Here is a 27248-nt window from a genome sequence, read left to right as displayed (position 1 = left end):
CATGACTAATATGAACATTTAATTTTGTCCCTATAAACTTGCTCAGCTGTAAACAAACAAACCATCACGAGACTGGAATAGATATTAAGCTCGTTGACTGGACGCTGGAGTAAATAATGACATCAGAGTAAACTCAAGCCCTGCAGATGTTAGACAGAAGGAAGATGTGTTTCACATCGTCACTGTATATGTTACATTCCAAAGAATTCACCCATTTAAATGCTCGATGTGGTGGCTTTACTTTAATATATTCACAGAGTCATGTCTCTGTCACCACCATCTCATTTTGGAAGCTCTCCTTCACTCCCAAAGGAACCCCCTGTGCACTGGTGATCCCACCCCTTGCCCTTCTCTCCCCCAGCCCCAGAGGCCGCTAACCTACTTGCTGTCTCCATGGATGTGCTCGTTCTGGACATTTTACACAAATGGGATCCAGCAACATGGGGTCTGAGAAAGATTATTTTTATTGTAATTTAGTAGCTCTACACCCCTACCAAGAGCCTTGCATTGCTCTTCCTAATGACAAGCAATGGAAGAGAACCTGGTAAAATTGCCCAGATGCCTGGAACTGGGAGAGAGGGAGCTCCATGGCTGTCGTGTCTCCAGCCTTTCAGCTCCTATGCGATGCTCCCACCATGTCCTTGCTGCTGGCACAAGCCGAGTAACCACCCTCATCCACTGAGTGTGTTGGAACCTCAGTTGGCCTCCAGGGATTTCCACAGTCAAGGATCACTCACTTTCGGAGTTCCTGTTGTGGCTCAGCAGGTTAAGAACCTGACTAGTATCCATGAGGATGTGGGTTCAATCCCTGGTCCTGTTCAGTGGGTTAAAGATCCAGAATTGCTATGAGCTGTGTTTGCAGATGCAGCTCAGACTCAGTGTTGCTGTTGCTATGGCTGTGGTGTAGGCTGGCAGCTGCAGCTCCAATTCAACCCCTGGGAACTTCCATATGTTTCACCTGCAGCTCCCCCCCCACACACCAAAAAAAGGGATCACTCACCCCTCACTTCACAGGTCTGGCCCAAATTGGCATCTGAGGTGTGTACACACACAGGACATTCAAGCCCTGAATGTCCAATGTCCTAGTTCCCACCACACAGTGACAGTGACCCTGCACCCCCTCAAGGGCGGCCCTACATGGAACTTACTGGGTGGGTCTATTTCTTTTCTTTCTTTTTTTGGTCTTTTTTGCCATTTCTTGGGCCGCTCCTGCAGCATATGGGAGGTTTCCAGGCTAGGGGTCTAAACGGGGCTGTAGCCACCAGCCCACGCCAGAACCACAGCAACGTGGGATCCAAGCCGTGTCTGTGACCTACACCACAGTTCACGGCAACGCCGGATCGTTAACCCATTGAGCAAGGGCAGGGATCGAACCCGCAACCTCATGGTTCCTAGTCAGTCGGATTCGTTAACCACTGCGCCACGACGGGAACTACCGGGTCTATTTCAAAGACAGATTGCTTCTTATACACAAACAGCTTAATGTGCAAGAACTCATAACCAATCCTGGAGAAAAAAAAATTGAGAAAATCACATTTTCTAACCAGTTGACAATTTTCTTTGGTGGTTAGTTTTAATTAGCAATCTTAATTCTGTATATATTTTGTTATCATCTCACTCTCTTAAGCCTACTGTATTTTTTTACTATATCAACCAAGGCAATGATTACCACTGATTATTCAGTATGTTCTCTATTCTTTTTTTTTTTTTGTCTTTTTGCCATTTCTTGAGCTGCTCCCACAGCATATGGAGGTTCCCTAGCCATTTCTTGAGCTGCTCCCACAGCATATGGAGGTTCCCAGGCTAGGGGTCTAATTGGAGCTGTGCCAGAGCTGACCTATGCCAGAGCCACAGCAACGCGGGATCCAAGCTGCATCTGTAATCTACACCACAGCTCACGGCAACGCCGGATCATTAACCCACTGAGCAAGGCCAGGGACCGAACCCGCAACCTCATGGTTCCTAGTCGGATTCGTTAACCACTGAGCCACGACGGGAACTCCATGTTCTCTATTCTCATGGTAAAAATTCAGAGTGGTAATTTTGCACAAAGGTAGTTTTATACACAGTCAATGTAGAGAGTTATAATATTATGGCACTAGGTAATTTCCTTGGTAACACGTTTCCACTACCACTTACACTGCAATTCTGCCTCTAAATCAATCAACCTAGTCTGGACTCCATCACAGAAAAAATATACTAACTTGTGAATCATCTAATTTGGAAAAAAAATTTTTTTTGAAAGAAAACATTTTAAAATCTGTTGAATCCAGGGGTTCTCATTGTGGCTCAGTGGAAACAAACCTGACTAGTATTCATGAGGGCACAAGTTCTATCCCTGGCCTTGCTCAGAGGTTAAGGATCCGGCATTGCGGTAAGCTGTGGTGTAGGCCAGTGGCTACAGTTCCCATTTGACCCTTAGCCTGGGAACCTTCATGTGTTGCCAACGTGGCCTAAAAAAAAACAAAAAACCTTTCGAATCTAAATTATTGTGACAAATGAAACACAGGTGACACAGTAGCAAACTATAACTTCGTGTAGTTGAGGGTCTTTCCCTCATCCTTCAGATCACGGAACAGGAATGGGATGCTGGCTCAGGCTCTGCTGCCCTATTTCCTTTAGAAACATCCTAAATAATGACATCAGGTTGCTATGCATTTTCCCATGACAGTTTTTTTTTTGGGGGGGGGGTTTGTTTTTTGACAATTACAAAAAGAGAATAAGAGCCTCACCTTAAAATGACTTACTTTGTACCAGGGCAAGGCCAAATGCTTAAAATATATGACCCTGTGACCTTTTCCTAACAGTCTGATGGGGAAGGTGCTACCACTGGTACCAAATAGCTAAGCCACGGGCTGAGGAGATCAGCCTGCCTGGGGGGCACGTGTGCCAGGACGAGTGATGGGGGTCTTCACTCAGCTCACGCCCTCAACCCCAGCAGCCATCGGCCTCCAGGACTGTGCACTTCTCTTGTGAGGGAAAGACATTTTCCTTCTTTTTTTTTCTCAAAGAAAAACACTAACAAGGCTTTTGGAGGGCTTTCCTGAAGCTTTGTGCTATTTTCTCATTGAGCATATGGCTTTCAGAGGTGGATGTGTAATACCCGTGGCACATTTTATAAAGCTTTTCCAGATTAAGTTCTAAACACCCTCCAAGTAGCACTTAGAAGCAATTCCTGACCGGCCAGGTCCTTGCTGTGTCCTGCAGGGGTGCGGGATTTGGGTCTGCGTGGTGGTGTTGTCACAACTGGACAGTAGCTAAGGGGAGACACTGGCACCTCCAACGGGGATGTGAGTGAGTGGGTACCAACAGCCTCAGCTTTTCCTCCAGAAAACAGTCTTGGACACATGTGATCAGGACCCACGTTCTGTCCATGGTCAAAAGACATCCAGTCCTTTTTGTCTCAACTTAGACTAAGATTTTCACAATATAAAATTTTCAGAAACTGCCTTTGGCATAGTAAGTACAAGTAATTTATCAGATAAAAGAATGTCAATGACAACTACAGTATAATTTGTATGGTGACAAATTGTACCGTCCTTCCTAGGAAGAAAGGGACACCGCTGTGCTCGGAGTGGCTGGGGGCAGGGTCATGAAGAAGCACTTGTGTTTGATGTGTGGCTCCCAGAAACACCACCCGTCCTTTCAGAGGTGGATGCAAATTACACCTAATAAAGTTATTAGACATAATTGCTGCTTCTTGTCTGCTGCACACTTGGCAAGTGAGGGGAGGTGGAACAGCCTGGAGGGAGCCATGCTGTGTATCCCAGAACGCAGACATTTGATGTGGCACTCCTGGTCATCACCCAGGTCTGATGTGGTCTCAGTTATGCAACTCAATTTATAATAGCCCCCCAAAGAATAAAATACTTGGGATAAATTTAAGCAAGGAGGTGAAAGATCTGTATGCTGAAAACCATAAGACATTGATGAAAGAAATGGAAAAAACAAATAAATGGAAAGACATCTCACGTTCATGGATTAAAGGAATTAATATTGTTAAGATATCCATACCACGTACAGCCATCTATAGATTCAATGCAGTTTCTATCAAAATTCCAATGGCATTCTTCACAGAAATAGAAAAAACAATCCTAAAATTCATATGGAACCACAAACAACCCTGAATAGCCAAAGTAATCTTGAAAAAGAATAAATCTGAAGGCATGACACTTCCTGATTTCACACAATGCTACAGAGTTAATCAAAACAGTATGACATTGGCATAAAAACAGACACAGGGAGTTTCCATTGTAGCACAATAAGATCAGTGGTGTCTAGAACACTGGGACATAGGTTCCAGCCTTGGCCCAGCACTGTGGATTAAGGATGCGGAGTTGCCACAGCTGTGGTGTAGGTCACAACTGTGGCTCAGATCTGATCCCTGCCCCAGGAAGACCATATGCTGCAGGGTGGCCAAAAAAGAACCCCCCCACCAAAAAAATACCCCAGACATCTGGATCAATGGAACAGAATAGAGAGCCAGAAATAAACCTACATATGGTCAACTAATCACTGACAAGAATGTTGAGAACACATGATGGGGAAATGATGGTTTCTTCAATAAATGGCACTGGGGAATTCCGTCATGGCTCAGTGGAAACAAATCTGACTAGTATCCATGAGCATGCAGGTTCAATCCCTGGCCTCACTCAGTAGGCAAAGGATCCAGTGTTGCCGTGAGCTACTGTGTAGGTCACAGATGAGACTCAGATCCTGTGTTGCTGTGGCTGTGGCAAAGGCCGGTGGATATAGCTCAGATTCGACCCCTAGCCTGGGAACTCCAGTATGCTGTAGTATGGCCCTCAAAAGACAAAAAAAACAGGGGTGGGAAAAATATGTGCAAAACATTTATCTGGCACAGGGTTAACATCCAAAATATATAAGAAATTTATACAACTCAGTAACAATAATGACAACAATACAACAATTACAACACATTTTGAAAATGGGCAAAGGACTTCAGTAGACATTCTTCCTATGACATGCAAATGACCTACAGGTATATGAAAAGATGCTAAATTTCACTGATCTTCAGGGAAATGCAAATCAAAACTATAATGAGATATCACCTCATACCTGCTAAGGAAGCTATTTATTCTCAAAAAGACAAGTTGGGGAGGGTGTGTGAAAGGGAGCTCTTGTTCCAAGAGTATTTCAGGACATAAGTATTTAGAGGCAATTTAACACAGGAATGTTAGGGTAAGATTGCTGGGTTATATACAAAACTGCCTAATAACCTACAGGACAATAAACTATAATCTTTGGGGTTGTCAGTTGTTGATGTGGTTACCTAGCTGGTGTAACAATGTCAGTTGTCAAGTGTGATTAACTAGCTGGCATAACAATATCAGTTGTCGACAGTGGTTATCTAGCTGGTGTACAATATCAGTTGTTGAGAGTGGTTATCTAGCTGGTTGGTGTTAACCATGTTAGTTGTTGAAGTAGTTGAGCACCTGGTATAACAATATCCATTGTCAAGTGTGATTAACTAGCTGGTGTAACAGCATTGGTTGCTGAGAGTGGTTATCTAGCTGGTTGGTGTTGACAGTGCTGTTGTAAGAGCTGAGGGAGGGAAAGATGAGAAAGTTCATTTAGGAATTAGGAGGTCACTTACCTTCGAAACCTGGGTTCATGGAGTGGTTGTGGTTGGCATCTAAGTCACATAAAAAGCACTTAAGTAGCAAACTGGCAACCAGAAAGTGGGAGTGACTACTTAAGAATATTAATTTTTTAAATGTGTAAGTTTTTAAAAATAATACATGGAAATATTTAGTCAAGATGAGTCTAGAATCTAGAATTTCATGTTGAACACACTGTTTCAAACACACAGCCATAATGGATACGTAAATTATGAAAACAAAATGAAGACACAGCAAACAACAGTTACTGGACCAAAAATAGAGTGGTGTGAGGGCTCCGCCTGCTGGCTTCTGGGTCTGGGAATAGGTGATGGGGGTGTGGACCAAGGGCTTGGGTGAGGCTGTCCTATTCAGGGTAGGAAGCTAAACAAACCCAGTGACAACCTACCAACCAACCAACCAAATCCTGTTACTGACTGCTGCCTGAAGTTTTCTTGCAGGCTGGAAGCCTAGATGTAGGATGACAAAGACCCAAACTGAAGACCAAGAATTAATCCAGCTGCCTCCAGATTCCAGGCCTGGCACACTACCCCATACTACAGCCTTGAGATGCCATGTGGGCTTGGGTTCTTGGCAGAGGATGGAAGCAGCAGCAACAACGCTAAACAGGGAGTGAGGACAGAAAGAGTCACTTAAAATGTGCCTGCAAACGAATTCCAAGACATGTGAAGAAATCTAATGCTAAGAAAGACAGTTAACACAGCAACGAGTAAAATATTTTTCACTCCAGATAATCAAAGGTATGAAACAAAACAGGTAGGCAGAAATGAAATAAAAATAAATGGATAAAAGAAAGAATGGATGAGAAATCTTTGAAATAAGTAGTGTGGTCACTGAAATAAACAACCCAAACTGTCAAAGACAAAAGTAAGTCTGAGACAAAATTAATGAAGACTGTTACAACTTTGTAGCCAGGGATCCATCTGCTGCCACTCCTTTCAGCAAGTGATCAAGGGTGTTAGAAAGGACAGCATTTCTGAGAGTAAAAGGAGGAGACACTGAGTGTCCATCAAGATGGTTTTGGGGGTGGGGGAGATGTCCTGCAGGGTCTTCAGGTAATTTTGACGGCCCTCCTTTGGCTGATTGGGCAAGTGAGCAGTATGGGGCCATTTCAAAAGAGGAGTGCTGTCGGGTATTCTGTGTTCTGCAGAACTGGGGGCTGCTGGGGCACTTCTGGAGCCAGCATCCTCCTGAGAAGTGACTGGACCGCGGGGGGTGGGGAGGGCAGCAGCCTCTCAAGACTGACCACACCTCCTTGCCGGTTCCCAGGCAGCTGTTACCAAAATGCCCACCTCCTGGGAGTGGGCAGAGCGAAGACTTCACTGCTGCACCCTGAGCATTTTGGATCTTGGAAAATAAAACCTATTCACTTAATACATGGTTTGGAAGTATGACCACGTATTTGGCCAGGAGGAAAACCTCAAATTTAAAAAGCTGAGGTTCAGACCAGATTCCTAAACTATAAATTAATAACAAACGTAAATATAACCTAATAACTTAATTGCAAAATTCAGGACTCTGAGGACGTAAACTGTTAGACCATTCATTGCAAGCAATTTATGGGAATAATGAAATCTTAGGAAATAATACATACAGGGAATTTTTTTTCAAGTATTCCTATACTTGATTCTCCAGGGTAAGGTTAGAGGCTTCAGGGAAAGCGGGGGCCACCAGTAGAAAGGCACTCGTGCGGCGCTAAGAGAGGCTGCGCAGCTACAGAACACGCACCACCAGAGTACCGCGGTCGGGGCTTTCTCAGGCAGTTCCTGGCTGGGAGCCGCAGGGAAGACGGGGGAGGGAGGCTAGCTTCAGCCTATCGAGCGAAGAGATCGGAATTCCAGAGTTTCCTCAAACACAACCTTCCCACCGACACGTGCTGGACACTCCAGACCTTCACGCTACTATGGAAACAGGAACTAGTCACCAGTCTTTATTTACCCGAGGGGGACCTGCAGGGACCGGGTGCGCACGGGCGCCACTGGACCAAGCAGGGAGGTGGGGTCGGGTCGGCCCGGCAGGACGCCGAGATTACGCACTGCGCTGAGGTGGGCCATGCTCCCGTGAGCTGGGGTCCCGGGCGTGCGCGGCAAGGCGCTCGGTGGCCTCGATCCGGTGTCAGGGAGGAACTCCGGCCAGGGACGAACCCAACCTGCGCGACCTCCCAAGCTCCAGAGTTGCTCAGCAGCCCCACCCAGCTCCGCTTTGGAATGGTCAGCCCGCCGCGCATGCGCGCACGCGCCCTGCACAGCGCGCTCGCCGCGCGGTGATGTCATCGGTCGCCGCCACGCAGAGGTGGGGCCTCGGAACCTTTGCCACACTTCTCTCACCTTCGCCGGCGTTGTCGTCATCGGGCCCGGACGCGTGGTGACGCCATCAAGCCCCGACGCATGGTGGAGGGGCAGGGCGCGCGGGCTGTGCCTCAGCCGGGTTGAAGCTGAGGGGAGAGGGAGGGGAAAGGCTGCGAACCGAGGGGGATCTGGGAGGGGCGGAAAGGTGGCGGCCAGAATATGGCGGACCAGATCCCTCTGTACCCGGTGCGCAGCGCAGCGGCGGCGGCGGCCTACCGCAAACGCGCGGCCTACTTCAGCGCAGCGGGGCCCGGGCCGGGGGCCGAGCGGCCCAGCAGGTAACGACCGGGCTGTCCCTCCTCCCGCCTCGGCGCCCCTCCCCGGCCCGGGTGGGGTGTGCCCAGGTGGGGTGTGCTCAGATGGGCCGCCCCCGGAACCCCGCCGGCGCGCCTGAGCTCGGGGAGGCCATTCAGTCTCCGAGAGGGGCCCAGGCGCTGCCCCGACACGGATGCCCTGGCCGCCGTACTCAGCGGAGAGAGGGAACAGCCTCGGGTCCCTCAGTAACACAGGCACCGCTGGGCATTCCCGCGGCTCGGATCACGCAGTTGTGTCTCTGAAACTTACTGTGTCACCATGGAAATTTGAAGCTGGAAGATACAACTTCCAAGTTAGCGTTAGAAATGCAAACCTTGTAGGGAATCACTTCCCCAAATGTAAAGAGCGAGTGAAGACATTTCAGTTTGTTTACTAGGTACACTTTTTACTTAAACGTATATGTACCAAGTACTTTTTGTGGACAAGAATTTTTGCTTTTAAGAATGGGAAACAGAGGTTCAGAAAGATTAAACTCTTTAATGTGACCATAGTTGGTTAAGCAATGGAATTTAAAAGTGCACACCTTTAGTTTCAAATGCAAGTCTCATACCCTAGTTGGTTTTAGCTCTAATTTCTCACCCAAAGGGAAGAATACTACACGTGTAAGTGATAAGAGAGTTACAAAAAGAAAACTTATAAAAAGGAGAAATAATGCCTTTTTTAGTAGTTAAAATTTTTTTCCTGAGGGATTAAAGAAGCAGTCAACCTTTAGTACATAAAGAAGGGTATATAGATTTCAATATGTAGTTGCTTCAGGATTCAAGTTTTAGAATAATTTCTGGCTTGGGCTATCTGAGAGGCTGTAACATATAGTAAAAGGAGTACATCTTAATAAAGTTACAGAGTTTAATTGAATCTTAGTTCATTTACATACTAGCTGTTTGATCTTAGGTAACTTAAACTATGAGCCCTAATGATCTTAGGTAACTTAAACTATGAGCCCTAATTTCCTCTGCTGTAAAATGGGGGAGAATAGTTTTTCTTATAGGATTGTTTGAAGATTACAGGAGAAGTTAATAGGTGTTCGTTTGTAGTGTTTGGCCAAAAGTGGATTCTCCAGAAATCTTTCTTCCTTGACATTACCTATATAAGAGTAATTGCATTAGTAATATTCTCAGGTGGGTGATTTTAGGAGATATTATTTGAAAATATGCCACCTGTTTCACAATAGGTTTTCATCAAAGCTCGCATCTATTTTTGCTTCATGTATTTTAAGGCTCAGTCATTTGGTATATATATATACATTTAGGATCCCTATGACTTCAATATGGCTTGTGTCTCTTTGGGTCTCTGGTAATTTTCTTGACTCTGGAGTCTAGTAGACTAATTTATCCGCTCTAGCTTTTTGTGGACTGTTTGCATTGTGTTAGCTTTCAACCTATGCAATCTATCTTTCAGCCTTTCTATGTTGTTGAATTTGTAGTGAGTTTCTGTTGGATCATGTTTTTCCATTATTCGGTCTGTCAATCTCTATCCTTTGGTTTACATGTTACATTTAAAGTAATTATTGATACATCAGAGCTTAAGAGTGCCATTAGTGTTTAAGTGTGAGAATCATCTGATTCTCATTCCTATTTCTCTTGCCTTCTTTTTCCATGAATGCTTTTTTGATATCTCTAAAGTATTTTTTAGTGTGAGTCTTTTCTGTGGTTTTTGCTTTGGGTATTACAGTATACATATGGACTTATCACCATAGTGACAATACACCATAGTGTATTGTTAGTATTTTACTATGTGGACTGAAATGTGTAAATCTATTCATTTTGATTACTTTATCTGCCTTCTCTCCCCTGCAATTTAAATGTCATGTGCTGAGTATTAGATAGTGTTATACTTTTTGTTTAAATAATCAAATAGGGTTTATAAAACTCATGATGATAAAGATAATTTATTATATGTACTGATATTTTTGATCTTTCTGTTCTTCCTTCTTGATGTTCCAGGATTCTCTTTTTTGTTTTGTTTTGTTTCCTTTCTATTTCAAGACCTTCCTATAGCCAATTTTGAGCCAATTTCATTTTAGAAATGTGTTTATTTCTCATTTATTCCTCAAGGATAGTTTTATTGCATACAGAATTCCTGGTTGTCACTTCTTTTCTTACTGATTGAAAACTCTTGTTCCACTTTCCTCCCAGCCTTCAGAGTTTTTGATAGGCAGTCTGTTGTTCAAATTGGTGTTCTTTTATGTCTCATTTCTTTCTGGCTGCTTTAAAGTTTTTTCTTTGTCTTTATTTTTCAGAAGTTTTAATTATGATGTATCTTAATTCTTTGGGTTTAACTCATTTAGTATTCACTAAGCTTCTTAAATCTGTTGGGGTTTATTTCACCAAATTTAGGGAGTTTTTAGCCATTTTTTTCTTAAAATACTCTTTCATTTCTCCTCTCTTTTTGGGACTCCAATGATGCAAATATTGGATCTTTTGTTAGTGTTACATGATTCCTTTAGGCTCTTTTTTTTTCACCTCCAGACTCTTTTCTCTGTGTTGTTCAGACTGTAAATTCTATTTATTTGTTCTCAAGTTTCCTAATTCTGTCCTACATCATGTTCAGTCTACTGTCGATCCCATCCAGTGAGGTTTATACTACTATATTTTTAAACTTTATAATTCTTGTTTCAAGAGAATTTGAAATTGATTGTTGAAGTATTTTTATGTTTGCTGCTTGATATTCAGTATCTGAGTTAATCTTAGTTTTGGTGTCACTTTGTTGTCTTCTCTAATTCATATTGTGAATGTTCTGGTTCTTTGTATATTGGATGGGGTTTTTTTTTTTTTATTGTTTCCTGTTATGTGTGTCAGGTGAAAAGTTTTGGAATATGATTAGGTCCTGTTAGTTAATGGTATTGAGTTCTTCTCTCCTTGCTGGTTTACTGTCTAGTTGTTTTATCAGTTATTGAGAATGGGTAGTTAAAGGCCCTTGACTGTAGTAATGGATTTGTCTATTTCTCCTTTTAGTTTTATCAATTTTTGCTTCACATATTATAGTTCTCTTGTTTGGTGCATTCATGTTTGAAATTGGTTTGTGTTCTTGATGGACTGACGCTTTCAGCATTATGTAATCTCCCTGCTTTTCTCTACTAATTTTTTTTGCTCTGAGGTTTACTTTAGCTGACATTAATATAGCCACTCCTGCTTTCTTTTGATTAATGTTTGCCAGGCATATAATTTTCTATCCTTTTACTTTCAACCTACTTATATTTAAAGTTAGTTTCTTTTAGTAAGCATATTGTTGGTTTGTATTTTTTATCCACTCTACCAATCTTTGTCTTAGGACTGATGTATTTAGAACATTTGCATTTAGTGTAGTGATTGATAAGTTAAGGCTTAACATCTGCATTTTGCTTTTTGTTTCCTGTGTTTTTGTTTGTTTGTTTTCTTTTTCCTGCTTTCTTGTGAGTTACTTGCACATCTTTTAGAATTCCATTTTGATTTGCCTATGGTGTTTTACATTGGGTCTCTTTGTATAAATATTATTTAGCAGTAGTTCTAGGTATTGCATTATATATTTATAACTCCTCACAATATACTTGTGTCAGTATCTTATCAGTTTGAGTATAGTGTACAATCCTTACCTTACATCCCTTTATTCCCCCTTATTGGTAATGTGTTATGGACATGCCTCATTATTGTGCTTTGCATTATTGTGCTTTGCATTATTGTGTTTTTTACAAATTGAAGGTTCATGGCAACTCTGCATTGATTCAGTTTATTGTCGTATTTGCTTTATTCTGATGGTCTTAAACTAAACCCACAATATCTCCAAGGTATGCCTGTATCTTGTAAAATTATATGTAAATTTTGCATATGTAGAAGTACTTAAATATTTCCCTTTCATTGAGTTAGAATTGCACATCAGTTTTTTAGTTTTTGTTTCATCTTTCAAACATAATTTAGAATTCTCAAGAGAAAAATGGCCTTTTTTATTGACCTATTTTCTTTTTTTTTTTAATTTAAGTACAGTTGATTACAGTGTTGTGTCAATTTCTACTGTACTCATATATTTTCTGTTTCTGTTGTTCTCTTACTTCCCAGTGTTGCAGAATTTTTTATTTTGTTGTTTCTGTTTTGTTTTAAGAATTCCTCAGCTATTTTTTGAGGTTAGGTCTGCTGGGAAACAAATCTCTTCGTTTTCCTTCATCTGAGGGTGTCTTATTTCCTTTTCATTCCTAAAGGATATTTTTACCAGATACAGTTTCTATCTTTCAGCACTAAAAAAACCTTATGTTACTTCTTTTTGGCCTCCATGATTTCTGATGAGAAATCTGGTGTCATTTGAATAATTTTTCCTTTGTAGGTAAGATGCCATCATTTTTCACTACTTTCAACCTTTGTCTTTAATTTTCAGGAGTTTGATTATTATAGCCTTACCATAGATTTCTTTGAGTTTATAGTGTTCCACTTAATATCTTGAATTTTTTGTCAAATAGAAGTTTTCAGCCGTTATTTGTTTAAATATTGTTTGATCATTCTTTCATCACTTTTTCTGATACTCTGGTGATAACTTGTGAGATCTTTTGTTTTAGTCCTCTATGGTCACTAGTTCTGTTCATTTGTTTTAAATCTGTTTACTGTTCCAATTGGGTGATTTCTGTTGTTCTGTCCTCAGGTTCATTGATTTTTCCTCTGTCTAGTCTGTTCTGCTGTTCAGCCTACCCAGTCTCTGTTTTTGTTGTCCTTGTTGTTTGTTTATTTTTCAGTTTCACAATTTTAGTTGATTTTAACTCATATGAACTATTGCTTTAATTAATCTATTTTTTTCATATGCTTAAGGCATGTTTTTTAATTGCCTATTGAGACATTTTTATGGTGAATGTTTTAAAACTCTTGTCAGATAATTTCAGCATCTGCTTCATTTTGACGTTAGCATCTCTTAATTCTCTTTTCTCATTCAAGTTAAGATTTTTCTTTGTTTTTTTTTTTTTTAAGGGGTGTGTGTGTGTGTGTATGATGAGTGATTTTTATTTGTATCCTGGACATTTTGGTGTTATGCTGTGAGACTGTGGACCTAATTTAAGTCGTCTGTTTTAAAAAGAGACTCATTCTGAGAACAGATGGCTGTTGTCTTATTATCTCTAAAATATTAGTGTGTTTCTTGGTAGAGACAATGCAATTTTTTTAAGTGTTAGTTTTCTCATTCCAAGTGTCTATACACGATTTTCTCTGAATCTTAAAAATTTTACACTTAGGATGATCTAAAAAAGTATTTTACTGGCATTCCCATTGTGGCGCAGCAGAAATGAATCCAGCTAGGAACCATGAGGTTGCATGTTCGATCCCTGCTCTCACTCAGTGGGTTAAAGATCTAGTGTTGCCATGAGCTGTGGTGTAGGTCGCAGACACATCTCGGGTCTGGTGTTGCTGTGGCTGTGGGGTAGGCTGGCCGCTACAGCTCTGATTGGACCCCTAGCCTGTGAATAACTGTATGCTGTGGGTGTGGCCCTAAACAGACAAAAAGACAAAAAAAAAAATTTAAAAAAATAAAAAATATTTCACTAGCTATAAAGATGAACCTTTTCCTTTGCTGTGATCATTTGCAATTGAAAGCTTTTTTTTTTTTTTTTTTTTTAAAGTACATAATGATTCTTAAGACAGCATTTATCAAGGTACCCAGGTCCAGGATTTCTTAGAATCAGAGATAAATTCTCAAAATATACAGAATTTGCTTTAAAAGGACTCTGTAATTCACTTGTTTATGAAATTCTTTTATGCTTGCCAGAATAGAGATATTTTACTTAATTTTCCAAACTAACAGTATTAACGTGAAGATAGAGTTGGTGGTTGGAACAGCACATTTTGGGCAACTGGATTGTGTATCCGGAGCTAACTGGCCTGCCCACCTGTAATTTCCAGGATTGGCATTTACATATATATTGTACCATTAACTCTACTTCAGAAGTTTGTTGCAATTTATGTATAGCATTGGTGTAATTTCTTCTTCAAGAAATTGTTTTGTAGAATATTTTATAAGAGGGATTGGTAACTCTGAGGTTACTGTGTACACAGTTCATGGCTGGGGCACCTCTCGGCCTTAAGGGACTGCCTGACCCTTGTTCTTGTGGCTTATTTTTGCTATTGATGTCAAAGCATGCTTCGGTGGCACTGTTCCTTTAAATTTTTTTAAACTATTGTGTTTATCTTCTCTGCTGTTGTAGGAGGGAGAGGGTTCCAGTTTCTCAGTAGTTCATGCAGTTTTGCTGCTTATTAATGACTCATCAGTGACACAATTGAACTTGGAAGCTGTATTTGATGAAGGAAACACGCATGTGTCTTTGTAGCATTTTGTTGCTTTGTTTTTCTGCTTTGTTAATGTTCAGGCAAAGAGGGAGTGTTTATTTTTCTTAAAGAAGGTTTAAGCATTAGGCTTATTTTAAATGTTTTTCTCACTTTAATATCAGTTGACGTCTCAGGAATGTTTCTCATCAAAATGGAAACAGTATGTCTGTTAGGTACTAAGATAAAAATGTTAGTTTAAGACCATTATTGTATTGACTTACTTTTACTTAGGTACATGTAAATTATGTGCCTTCCAGTACTTGAATGTTTTGTTGAAAGTTCCTAATTTTTTTAAACCTTTGGGAGCCGTTAAGATAGTTGTCTTCAGATCTTAGCATAGCAGTACTCTTGGGTTTGGTATCAGCTATTCTGTCGTCTTTGTTCACATTGTTTTTACTCATTTGAAAAATATGTTTCCAGAATTATACTTAATTGCTGGAAACGTTGATTTTTCTTGAGTGACAAACCAATTAAGTGTGTATGACACCAGGCAACAAAGACACTTAAGATTCTCTGCTTATTCTGTCTCTGAAAAAATCCATTATTCATCATCTTATTGTTTTTAAATACTGAGATAAAATTTTCAATACAATAGGAAAATTGCTTTGGAAATGGAATAAATTGCTTGCCAGTTCAAAGGCTCCATTTCCGAAGTTGAGGTTACTAAACATGATGTTGCTTATGTTCATTATCTTTCAGACTCATTGTACTACTTTTCTAGCATTAGACTTGATAAGATTGTGACTTTTGCTAAAATGCAACACAGCTCCTGAAAGAACTTAATGAAAAAACTAAGAAAAATCTCATTTTGTATACTATGTTATAATATATTTAAGGGCTGTTTTGAATTTTAATTGCATTTTGTATAAACATTTTCTAGATGACTATTTTAAATGAAGTGATCTCACACTGAAGTAAGAAAAAGGAATTTTTGAGAGGAAAAATATTAATTCTGTTTTAGGTCATGTAATCTTTTGCCTAAACTGTGTAAAATGATAGATAGGTTCCTTGCTGTAGGGATGTTAGTAATTGGAGTTGTCTGTAGATGATATGGAGAGATTAAAACAACTATCTCTTTGATGAGTGGAGTAAGGTATTCAAATTAGGGGTGAAAATAGTGACTGCCACCTCTAACATTGGCTTTCAGCCTGAGGTCTTCTTCCTTCTTATTTTTGGTAACAGTATGGTATCCCATCATATATTAAGCAACTCTAATCATTGATATTAAGGCTTTTCCATGCTTGTTGGGTGACCGGCACAGCATGGTGATAAAAAAGTTGTTGACATTCTTAACAGCAATTAAGAGTGTCTGGTGACCCAAGACTGTTGGCCATGGCAAATGTTACCAATTGTTTTTTTCATTTGTTTTAATTTGCATATTTTAAAAGTACTTTTTGAAAACAGAAATTCTTCCCAGATTTAAAAACTTCCACAAACTTCCCCTTTCCACTTAGGCTTCACTAAACTCTGTTTGGCTTCCCAAGCCTATGAGGCTTGCTGCTGATGTCTTCAGCTGCTTGGTGTTCCTCCACTTGGCTTACACCTCCTGCCACACTGTCTTTCTCCATTCTTGGGGCCTCTGGGCTCTGCAGCCCCTTCTAGGTCTTTTTAGTCACTTCTTGAAACTCAACTTCCTTGACCTAAGGAACATCCCTCTTGTCATTTCCAGTTTTATCACCTCCTTTATTCTCTTCCTCGCACATTTCCTGTTTTTGTCTTGTTAGTACTTCAGCCCTGTGTGAGCAGGGCTTTGTGTGTCTCTTCACTTATGTACCTGCAGGGCTTGGGAGAGCGCTAGCACACAGTAGGCACTTCAGTGTGTATGGAAAGGGTTGGAGTTCCTAACGTGGTGGAACACAGTTTTGTGAGTATAGCTATGTTTCTTCCTTTGTGAATTGTCTTTGTTCGTCTGTCAGTCAAAGTGTTTGCCTTTTTATGGATTTGTGAGAACTGCGTATAAAGAATCATTTTTCTGTCAATGTGCTGCATATATTTCCTCCAGTTTCACGTTTGCTTTAAACTTTTCTTCTTCAATGATGCAGAATACAGGCCTCCAGAGTCCTGGCTGTAATAAGGACTCAGTAAACTTTATCCATACATTTTCCCTGGCCTCTTGGTCTGAGAAGCCTTCCGGAATTCTTTTTTATTCTAGTTTATTGTCTGATTGACCAGCCTGTTCCCAGATGATCACTCACTTGAGGGGACTTGCCCATTGTGTAACAATTCAGCAGTACACTGGCTGTGGCAGCCAGTCAGTGGGAGGGTGGAGAGAAAGGGCCTCATGGGAAGGGCACATGGGGAACAAGGTAGTGATGAGGGAGTGCCCATCTTCCCATGGTTACTTGGCTGCTGGGGACCAGGGCGTCATCAGCAATATTCACAGAAATTTTTTCTTTTTAAAAAAATTGTGCTAAAGTATATGTAACCTGAGAGTTACCATCTTCACCATTTTTAAGTGCACAGAACAGTGGCACGAAGCCACTTCCCCATTGTTGTGCAGCTACCACCAGCACCTCCCCATGAAACTCTTTCTTTCACCTTCCCAGGTTGAAACTCTGTCCACACTAAACACTGACCAACCCCCCCCCCCCCGCCACCCCCCATGACCTCTGCCTGCCTCTGTCTCTGCATTTGGCTACTCTAGGGACCTCATGTAAGTTGAATCATTCAATATTTGTCTTTTCGTGTCTGGCTTGTTTCACTGAACATAATGTCCTCTAAGTTCATATCCTGGCTTGTATCAATTTTCTTTAAGTCTGAATGATATTCCATTGTACGTATGTTCCACCTTTGTCTATCAATATTTGAGTTCTTGTTCTTTCTCCTAGTAAACTTTTCTATGTCAATTGTCTAAAACTAGGGAGTTCCCGTCCTGGCTCAGTGGTTAACAAACCCGACTAGTATCCATGAGAACTTGGGTTCAATCCCTGGCCTTGCTCAGTGGGTTAAGGATCCGGTGTTGCTGTGAGCTGTGGCGTAGGTTGCAAACTTGGCTGGGATCCCTAGTTGCGTGGCTGTGGTGTAGGCCACCAGCTACAGCTCTGATTCAACCCCTAGCCTGGGAACCTCCATATACCTCAGATGTGGCCCTCAAAAGACAAAAAAAAAAAAAAAAAAAAAAAAAAAAGTCTAAAACTAGGAATTAGATGAATATATGTGAATTGCTTAGAGTGATGCCTGACAGTCTGAGCTTGCAATAACTGGTGCTGATTTCTCCCCCTCATGTCTTCCACACTGATTATTAATTTTAGGGTTCAGGACTAGCACATTTACTGTTTCTTTCACTCAGTCTTGTTTCCTGCTCAGTCTCCTTCCTCATGGGATGTACTCCCATTGTTCTTTGGAGGAGGGAGACATGGTTACCTGGGTGGGTAGGTTTGGGGGCTGCAGAGTAAGGCTCCAGATGTCTCTTGTAGCTCTCAATCAGTTCTTATCTCAGCATCCCTCCAAAGCTGCTGCAGAGCTACCCAGTGCTACCCATCCCCAGCCCAGCTTCATCCTCTGGCCTCCATTTCTCTCTACGAGAAGTCCATGGACATTTGAGTGGATGTGCCTCTATGCATAATAAGTTGTTTTTCACTGGCCGTTTTTAAGAATTTTTTCATCTTTGATTTCAGTAGTTTGATTACAGTGTGCTTTACGTGATTTTCTTAGACTTTATCCTGTTTCAGGTTTTCTGTCTTGTTTAAGTAGACCGTAGTATTATTGTCTGTCTCTTAGTTATGTTGTCACTGTAGGTTTTGTCTTCTGTATGGATTTAGAGGATGTGAGGAGAAATTTCAATTCAAGTGACAGCCCTCATTTTTAAAATCAGGGTAAGCCTATCATGAAGATTTGATGTAAAATTAAGTAAAATAACATTTGTGAATCTCTGTTATAGTTTCTGACAAATTGTAGGTTCTTAGGAAGGTAAGAGACATAATAAATATACAATTCAATATGTCTGATTAAGGAAAGATAAAATGGACTCTTGATGGTAGGCTTCCTGTGTTTGGAATCAGCAGATTGTTGAGCTTTTCTAAAAGAGACTGTGGTTGTGGAGGAGATGTTTTTCATTGACTAGAAAGTTTTAGTAAAGGGAATAACAGACAGAGGTAAGTGGGGCATAGCATTCTTGCTCTCTCTGCATGTCAGTTCTGACAGTAGGCCACAGAACCATGTTCCCACCTGTGAACATAAGACACCCACCCTCATAGTTCAGGTCACTTCCATGTCTTTGGTTGATGTGTGTAAATTTAGTCAAATTTTACCTCTCATCAATCTGTAATATAGAGTATTTAGATGTGACTTGTTGGAGGTGTTTATTTTTTGCTTTTAGATGACTAATTTTTGTCTTCTGGGATTGAACACACTGCAGGGTGGCTCTGTTGACCTGACTGCACTGTGGGGGGTGCTGCTTGGAGAGTCCCACTCATGGGAATGTAATGACAGCTTCCTTGGTTAAGTTTTTTGCAAAGGAAAGTAGTGTTACTGTGCAGCTTTGTATGGGGACAAAAGAAAAGTGTGATAAGTAGAATTGGGCCAGCTCTTGCCCTAAAGGAAACTCCGACTGTAGGCAGGAAACTGCTTGGCCTGCTTCAGTGCTTTCTTCTTACCTTTATCCAGGTACCAGCTGGAAGATGAATCTGCCCATCTGGATGAAATGCCATTAATGATGTCAGAAGAAGGCTTTGAGAATGATGAAAGTGATTACCACACGTTACCACGAGCTAGGACCATGCAAAGAAAGAGGGGGCTTCAGTGGTTTGTCTGTGGAGGCTGGAAGTTCCTCTGTACCAGGTTTGTACCTAGTGCTGCCTGATTTTCTCCGAACAGAGGTTGCATAGTTACTTCTAAGCTTAATTGCTAAATGCTTTTATTTCTATATTAAGCTAAAAAAGCTGCTCTCCAGATGACATCATGGAGCATGTTAATAGCCTTGTCAGAACCCATCAGTGCTAATCCAAAAGGGACAGAAAGCCAAATTCACATTTTGTGAGATGTTTTAATGCTTAAAAGATGGAGGAAATTAGTGATTTTGCAATTAATGCATGGTAGGATTAATTCTGATCACTGTATTGACATTATACACTCCCCTTTTTTTCTGTCTGATTTTATGTGTCCCTTGGTACCTGTGGAGGAGTGGTTCTAGGACTCCTGCAGTTATCAAAATCAGTGGAGGCTCAGTTCCCTTATATAAAATAGCCTTGAATTTACCTGTAGCCCAATACATCCTCCCCTGAACTTTAAATCATCTGTAGATTACATAAACTTTTTATTTTTATTTTATTTTTTTGTCTTTTTAGGGCCACACCTACAGCATATGGAGGTTCCCAGGCTAGGGGTCTTATCAGAGCTGTTGCTGCCGGCCTACACCACAGCCACAGCAATGCCAGATCTGAGCCGCGTCTGCGACCCATACCACAGCTCATGGCAATGCCGGATCCTTACTTAACCCACTGACCGAGGCCAGGGATCAAACCCACAACCTCATGGTTCCTAGTCAGATTCGTTTCCGCTGTGCCATGACAGGAACTCCAGATTACATAAACTTTTATCTTAAAATAAATTCAGACTTGAAATAAATTCCCTTTTATTTTGAATAAATTCAAACTTAGAGAAAAGTTGTAAGAATAGTACAGAGAATTCCTATTTGTCCTTCATACAGATTCACCAATTTTTAATGTTTTTGATTTATTTTCTTTTCTTTATATCTTACTGGTTTTTTTTGTTTGTTTGTTTTGTTTTTTGCCTTTTCTTGAGCTGCTCCCGTGGCATATGGAGGTTCCCAGGCTAGGGGTCTAATCAGAGCTGTAACCACTGGCCTGCGCCAGAGCCACAGCAATGCCAGATCTGAGCCTCGTCTGCAACCCACACCACAGTTCACAGCAACGCCGGATCTTTAACCCACTGAGCAAGGGCAGGGATCAAACCTGAAACCTCATGGTTCTTAGTCAGATTCGTTAGCCACTGCGCCACAGCGGGAACTCCTATATCTTACTGTATTTTCAGAGTCATTTCAGACTAGGCTGCTGTCTGTCTTTCTTTTTTCTTCTTTTTAGGACTGTACCAGTGGTACATGGAAATTACCAGTCTAGGGGTTGAATCAGAGCTGCAGCTGCCAGCCTGTACCACAGCCACAGCAACACCAGATCAGAGCCATGTCTGTGACCTACACCACAGCTTGTGGCAATGCCAGATCCTTAATCCACTGAGCAATGCCAGGGATTGAACTTGAATCCTCATGGATACTAGTCGAGTTTTTAACCCACTGAGCCACAATAGAAACTCCCCATTTTTTTTTTTTTTGTCTTTTGTTGTTGTTGTTGTTGCTATTGCTTGGGCCGCTCCCGCAGCATATGGAGGTTCCCAGGCTAGGGGTCGAATTGGAGCTGTAGCCGCCGGCCTACGCCAGAGCCACAGCAACACGGGATCCGAGCCGCGTCTGCAACCTACACCACAGTTCACGGCAATGCCGGATCGTTAACCCACTGAGCAAGGGCAGGGACCGAACCCGCAACCTCATGGTTCCTAGTCGGATTCGTTAACCACTGCGCCACGACGGGAACTCCCGAAACTCCCCATTTTTTATGAGAAGTAGCTATCCATTCATAGAATTATTTTCCCTTTATGTAATATATCTTTCCTTGGATGCTTTTATCAGCATTTTGTAGTTTTCACTGTGTTAAATTTATTCTGAAGTATTTCTTTCTTTTTTTTTTTTTTTTTTTTGTTTTTAGTGGTTATAACTGGTACGGTATTTTAAATTTTGGTTTCCACATGTTTGTTGCTATTGTATAGAACTATGGTTGATTTTTGTATGTATGTATGTATGTTGCTGAATTCAAGTTTTAGTGCTAAGAGTGGTTTTGTAGATTTCTTGACGTTTTCTGTATAGATACTTGTATCATCTTCAAATAGGGAGAGTTTTATTCCTCCCTTTACAATCTGTTTGCTCCTTCCTTCTTTCTTCCCTCCCTCCCTCCTTCCCTCACTGGCTGGAATGTGTGTACACTACCGAGTAGAACAGCAGTGGTGAGAGTGCATGTCCTTGCTTTGTTCCCAAGCTATGGAAGAGTGCTTTCAGTATTTCACTGGTATGATGTGAACTATGTGTTTTTTTTGTTGTTTTTTTTTTTTTTAATTCCTAAAGCTATTCATAGTTTTCTTTTATGAGTCTATCTTGTCCTGGGTTGGTCTAATACATACAGTCCTGTCAGATCCAGAAGCACTATCTACAGGTGTCAGATTGAGCATTGTTGTGATGGTGGAAGCCACCTGGAAGGATGATGTTCCTAAAAATGTCAGTAGTGTAGGTGTAGGTCTGTGAAGAATACAGGGAAGGAACTCCTTGGGGAAAAGGACAGTTTGGGAAAGGAAAACTTTTTTTTATTTTTTTTTAATTTTGCTTTTTAGGGCCATACCGCTGTAGAGGGAAGTTCTTAGGCTAGGGTTCATATCAGAGCTACAGCTGCTAGCCTATACCACAGCCATAGCAACGTGGGATCCGAGCCACGTCTGTGACCTACACCACAGCTCTCAGCAATGCCGAATCATTAACTCACTGAGTAAGGCCAGGCATCGAATCCACATCCTCATGGATACTAGTTGGATTCGTTTCTCCTGTGCCACAATGGGAACTCTGGAAAGGAAGACTATTAATCCACTTTTACAGCAGCAGAAAAAATAGGGGAGGAAGAGTGAAATGGTGGAGAAGATGGCTTTTATCTTGTTCTTTTTTTTTTTTTTTTTTTTGTCTTTGTTGTTGTTGTTGTTGTTGTTGCTATTTCTTGGGCCGCTCCCGCGGCATATGGAGGTTCCTAGGCTAGGGGTTGGATCGGAGCTGTAGCTGCCGGCCTATGCCAGAGCCACAGCAACTCGGGATCCGAGCCGCGTCTGCAACCTACACCACAGCTCACGGCAACGCCGGATCGTTAACCCACTGAGCAAGGGCAGGGACCGAACCCACCACCTCATGGTTCCTAGTCGGATTCGTTAACCACTTTGCCACGACAGGAACTCCCTTATCTTGTTCTTAATTGGGAACACGAGTTCATTTAAGTGAGGAGGTGTCTGGAATATGGATGAGGACTGAAAAAATGAGAAAATTGGTCATGCTTTGGTAGAGATCATCAATAATCAACAAAGAAAAATTAATGATCATGCATTTGTGTTGAACCCGGCATAATTTTATGACTCTCTGTCCATCAAGGAGTGACCTGAGCTGTGGAAACCAGCTGTGGAAGTATCGGGGTGGGGAGTTAGGGTGAGAGTGGCAGTCAGTGTTGTGAGCTGGGGAGATAGCTGCAGCAGAGGAGTTTTGAGTGGTACCACAATTCCAGTTTGATGGATGTGGCCTGTGGTTCAGAGGTATGTGTTCTCCATAGGCTGGGATGGAGGGGGATTGGGCCCAGTGGTGCTCCTCAAAATGAGCATCCTTACCACTGTTTACAGCCAAGAACTAGAATAATCCCTCTTGCGATAGTTAAGGGCCAAGCCAGAAATTGAACCAGGGGCTGAGTTGACCAACCAAAACCCTTCCTTGCTCTTTCCTCCCTGGATGGGAAAAGTGCTAGGATGACGAGGTGTGGTCCAAATGAGGTAGGTCTTGATTTGCAGTCTTGGAGTAGATGCATGCCTGGTCTCACCCCCAGAAAGGGAACTTGACAGGAAGGTCACTGGGATTGAGAAGACTGAGAATCTGTACCTAATGTGTGTGGAGGATTTTGAATGACACAAGTTGCCGGAAACTCTGAAATGGGAGCGGGTACTGATGGGCATAAAAGTGTAAGGACATGTCCTCGTTTTAGTGATGTGGGCTTCAAGAGGGCATTGTGTTTTTTGGAAGTGGTGTTTATTCATACCAGTCAAATAGTTGCCAAGAATTATGGACATTGTTGAATGCTGAATGCACTGTTGAATTAGTTATTTGTGGTCTTTTACAGGATTTTTTTTTTACCAGATGGAACAGAGCCACATTTTGGATTTCATTTGTAATATTCCTTTTCTTAAGGAGGATATAAGAATTTATTTGAAAATATAGATGTTAACAGCAAAACTGTTTTGGTGATATGGAAATAGCTCAGTAATATGTGCTGGCTATGTATAAGGTCTTTATCTTAGTTAATTGTGATCACGAGGGAAAAGCTAACTGAACCATCCTGGGACTTTGATCAGTCTCTGTAGCACTTGCTAGTGAATGTCTTCTTTCCATGTGGAATGAGAAGTGACCTTAGATACTGTTACACTCTACCTGTTGAGTAGGCATCTCTATACCAAGGGATTGTTAAGGAAATAAAACTTGCACTTACAGAACAAATTGTACATTTAGCAACTTATATTGGTCTTATTTTCTCTACTTCTTACACATTTCCAGTTTTGAATATTTGCCAGCCTTTTGTATTTTAAATACCAGGCATTTTAAAATTCAGTGTTACTAAGATTATTAGCGGATGGATCAAAGCGAAGATATATAGTGTTCCTTAGTCTAATGGCAGGAAGAAAATGTATTAAAGATAGATAGCCAGGAGTGAGTTGGATATATTGCAGTGTATTTCTCTTGTAGATTCTGTGAGGAGTGAGGCTTGTTTTAACATTATTCTTCACTTCAGGGATTGAGTAGGCTTTCATCTCTTCCTGGCTTAAGAACTGCCTTCTCATTTTTATTATTTGGCAAAATTTCCAACTCTGACACATTGAAAAAAATTTTCTGTAATCTGTCTTCTAAAACTTTAAATGTCCCTCACGGGAGTTATTGTGATGCACACCGGTATATAGTTCTCTGGTCAGAGTAATGCCTTTCTCACGAGATTTACATTTCACTCACTATCAAAAATCACTTTGTCCCTAGGAAAGTGGAGCCCCTGAATGGCATTTCCATATGAAGGGAGGGGGAATATCAAACGCCTGGATTATTCCTGGCTCTCAATGGCCTCTACACTTCCAGTTAATCTGCAGCACATTCTGAGTGCAGAAACATGGGAAAATGCTGATCTTTTAAGAGGACATGAGTGCTCTGTTGCTTTTGGCTTGGTAACCAAAGTACCTGTTGGACATAATAATTAATTATTTATTTTTTGGAAGGATGCTCTCTAAATTCAGAGAGTTATTTAATTATGGCTACTTAAAATTTTAGAAGACAGGATCTTGGTATATAAAGATGCTTTATTTAATATCAGAGCACTACTTTGATGATAGAGACATTTTGCAAAAAGCTACTAATCCTAACATGTTTTAAGAAAAAAGTATACTTTGCGCACAATTGGATTTAGTTTCAATTTGACTTGACAATGTAAGGCCATTTACATATAAATGGGAAAGTGTCTTCTGAATACTGAGTAATTTAGGAAATGTTGGGTGTGCATAGAAATGTTCTGGGGAAAAAGCTCCTCTTTTCTTCCAGGGGTTTCTCTTTGGTTCTCCTTCTTACTTACAGATATTTGCCAGTGTATTTTACTTATATTACTTTACCCTCAAAAGTTGAAATAATTTTATTTTCCCCCTTAGCTCTACAACTCAAAGCTTACACAGACTTTACAAGTATTTTCTTTAGTTTTTGGGCTTTTGTCCTTCACTTTTAGCATGAAAGTCACCTGTCTTCTCTTCCTGGTCATATTTTCTGCCTGCGTAATCCAGTGGCAGTTCTGAGGGAGCCCCAGGCTTTTAAAACCTTAAGCCTGTGTGTTCATTTAATATTGTGAAGTAGTGGGTGATTTAATAATGGTTTTCTAACCTCTACTTAATTCTGCCTTTCCACAAAGAAGTAGTAATATGATTTGAATTTGGTAATAGTTATTAATAGCAAAGTTTTGAATAATTTAGTTATATCCTGGAAGTCTGGGAATCTTAGTTTTTTCTATACAGGGTTATAGAGAAAAAATAAACTTTTGAATATATGTTTTTAGCCTTTGGTATTTAAATGAGAGTTTGTAGAGTGTGAGGTTTTGGATGTTAATGAGGTGTTTCATGTGCTGCTGACAGTGGTGTAGGTGTTGAGGTTTTTATTCCTGCTGATGTTTACAGTATTCGTTTGATGAAGACAGTGGTTTTGCATTTATAGAGCCTTCTGCTGTAGAATATGCTGATACCAGCATAAACTCTGTAAAGTCCACATTTGAGAAATAATATATATTTTTCAAACACAGAGCTTTTTTGCCTATCCAGTTTCATTGTAAGACTTGTCTGACTTTTGCACATTAAACCACTAAACTAGGTAATTGTGTGTTTCAGAATAGAAATTCATATCTGAATACATTCCTGGTGGCTTTTTGCGATTTTAGAGGTGCTGAAGAAGGTGTGCAGTCCGAGGACTATTCTCTTACCTGCTGAACCAGCCCTACTTTCTCTGTGATGATGGGTAGTATTCTGGATCTGTGATGTCCAATATGGTAGCCACTGGACAGGTGGCTATTGAGTCTTTGAAATGTTGATAATATGACTGAGGAACTGGACTTTTAATTTTACTTTAACAGTAACTTTTTGTGCTAATTAGTATCCTAAGGTTGGAGACATTTTGAATGTGACCCTGGAAGCAGGACGTGACAGCAGAGCTCTGAGTGCCTGCCCCGTGGTTGGCATTGTGCCAAGAGTCACAGTGTGTTACTCCCTCTACAGGTGAGGAACTTAGACCAGGGAACTGCCCCCAGCTCGCTTGCTGGGCATTCCCTCCAAAAGTATGAGTTTAAAATCCAAGTTTTTTTCCATTGAGTCTTCGTGCCTGCTCATGAATTTTTTTGTTTGTTTGTTTTTATGATAGTACCTGCGGCATATGAAAGTTCCTGGACTAGGGGCTAGGGGAATCAGAGCTGCAGCTGCTGACCTATGCCACAGCCATGGCAACACTGGATCTTAGCTACATCTTCGACCTATGCCGCAGCTTGTGGCAATGCCAGATCCTTAACCCACTGAGCGAGGCCCAGGATCAAACCCACATCCTTGTGGACACCATGTCAGGTTCTCAACTTGCTGAGCCACAATGGGAACTCCAAATTTTTCATTTATTTCGTCATCTGTTGAAGTGCTGCTGGGCTGAATTAGGCGAAGGACAGGCCCCTATGAAAATGAGCAGGAGCCAGCCTGCCTGTTATTGCAGCAGGAAGGAAGAACACTAGGTTGAGGGGGGGATTGGCAGTCAGCCATGTTGCTCTGCTGAGTTGTTTTGCTTGGATAAATCACTTCTCTCCCTGGCCCCCAGTTTGCTCTCCTGTGAAAGGTGGAGATTTGGTGTCTGTAGTGTGTAGTTGCAGATGACTGAGCCTTGGGGCACGTGTAGTAACTAGATAGAGGTTGGTGGTTGAGAGCTGCCCTGGGGAGGAGCTTGGGAAGGGCTCTCATGAGCTCTCAGCTGTTGGGTGCCACGAGGAAGAAGAGACAAATGTGGCACAGTGTGGTTTTATGTGGCTGTTGGACATGGGCTGGGGGAAGCACCCTTGTGAGGAGATCCAGGTCCTACTGTGAAAGCAATAGGAAGGTGAGCTTATTATATTTTATTTCAAGCCTTGTTTAATTTTTATCTCATTCAAGCATAAATAAGATAAAATATTACCAACATTTACTGAGATCTGCTTGACCAGTCCCATTCCCCCCAACTAAAACCCAGTAAGGGGTATTTTAACAATCTTAGTAAGGGGTATTTTAACAATCTTAAATCATTTAATAATACCCTGATTTATAACTGTTGGGGATTTAAAAGT

The 27248-nt window shown here is 41.2% G+C and overlaps 1 protein-coding gene across 1 annotated transcript in view; it reads left to right on the top strand.

The window, feature by feature from the left end:
- Positions 921-27248, top strand: part of ATP9B (ATPase phospholipid transporting 9B (putative)) — a 205873-nt gene continuing 179545 nt past the window's right edge. The window contains 2 exon segments of the mRNA XM_013985712.2: positions 921-8268; positions 19183-19356. Of these exon segments, the coding sequence (XP_013841166.2) occupies positions 8150-8268; positions 19183-19356 (293 nt within the window). The 5' untranslated portion in view covers positions 921-8149.

This window comes from Sus scrofa, chromosome 1 (assembly GCF_000003025.6).
Source record: "Sus scrofa isolate TJ Tabasco breed Duroc chromosome 1, Sscrofa11.1, whole genome shotgun sequence".
NCBI classification, from domain to species: Eukaryota; Metazoa; Chordata; class Mammalia; order Artiodactyla; family Suidae; genus Sus; species Sus scrofa.
Note: the sequence above shows the minus strand (reverse complement) of the source record. Positions and strands in the feature narration are given on the sequence as shown.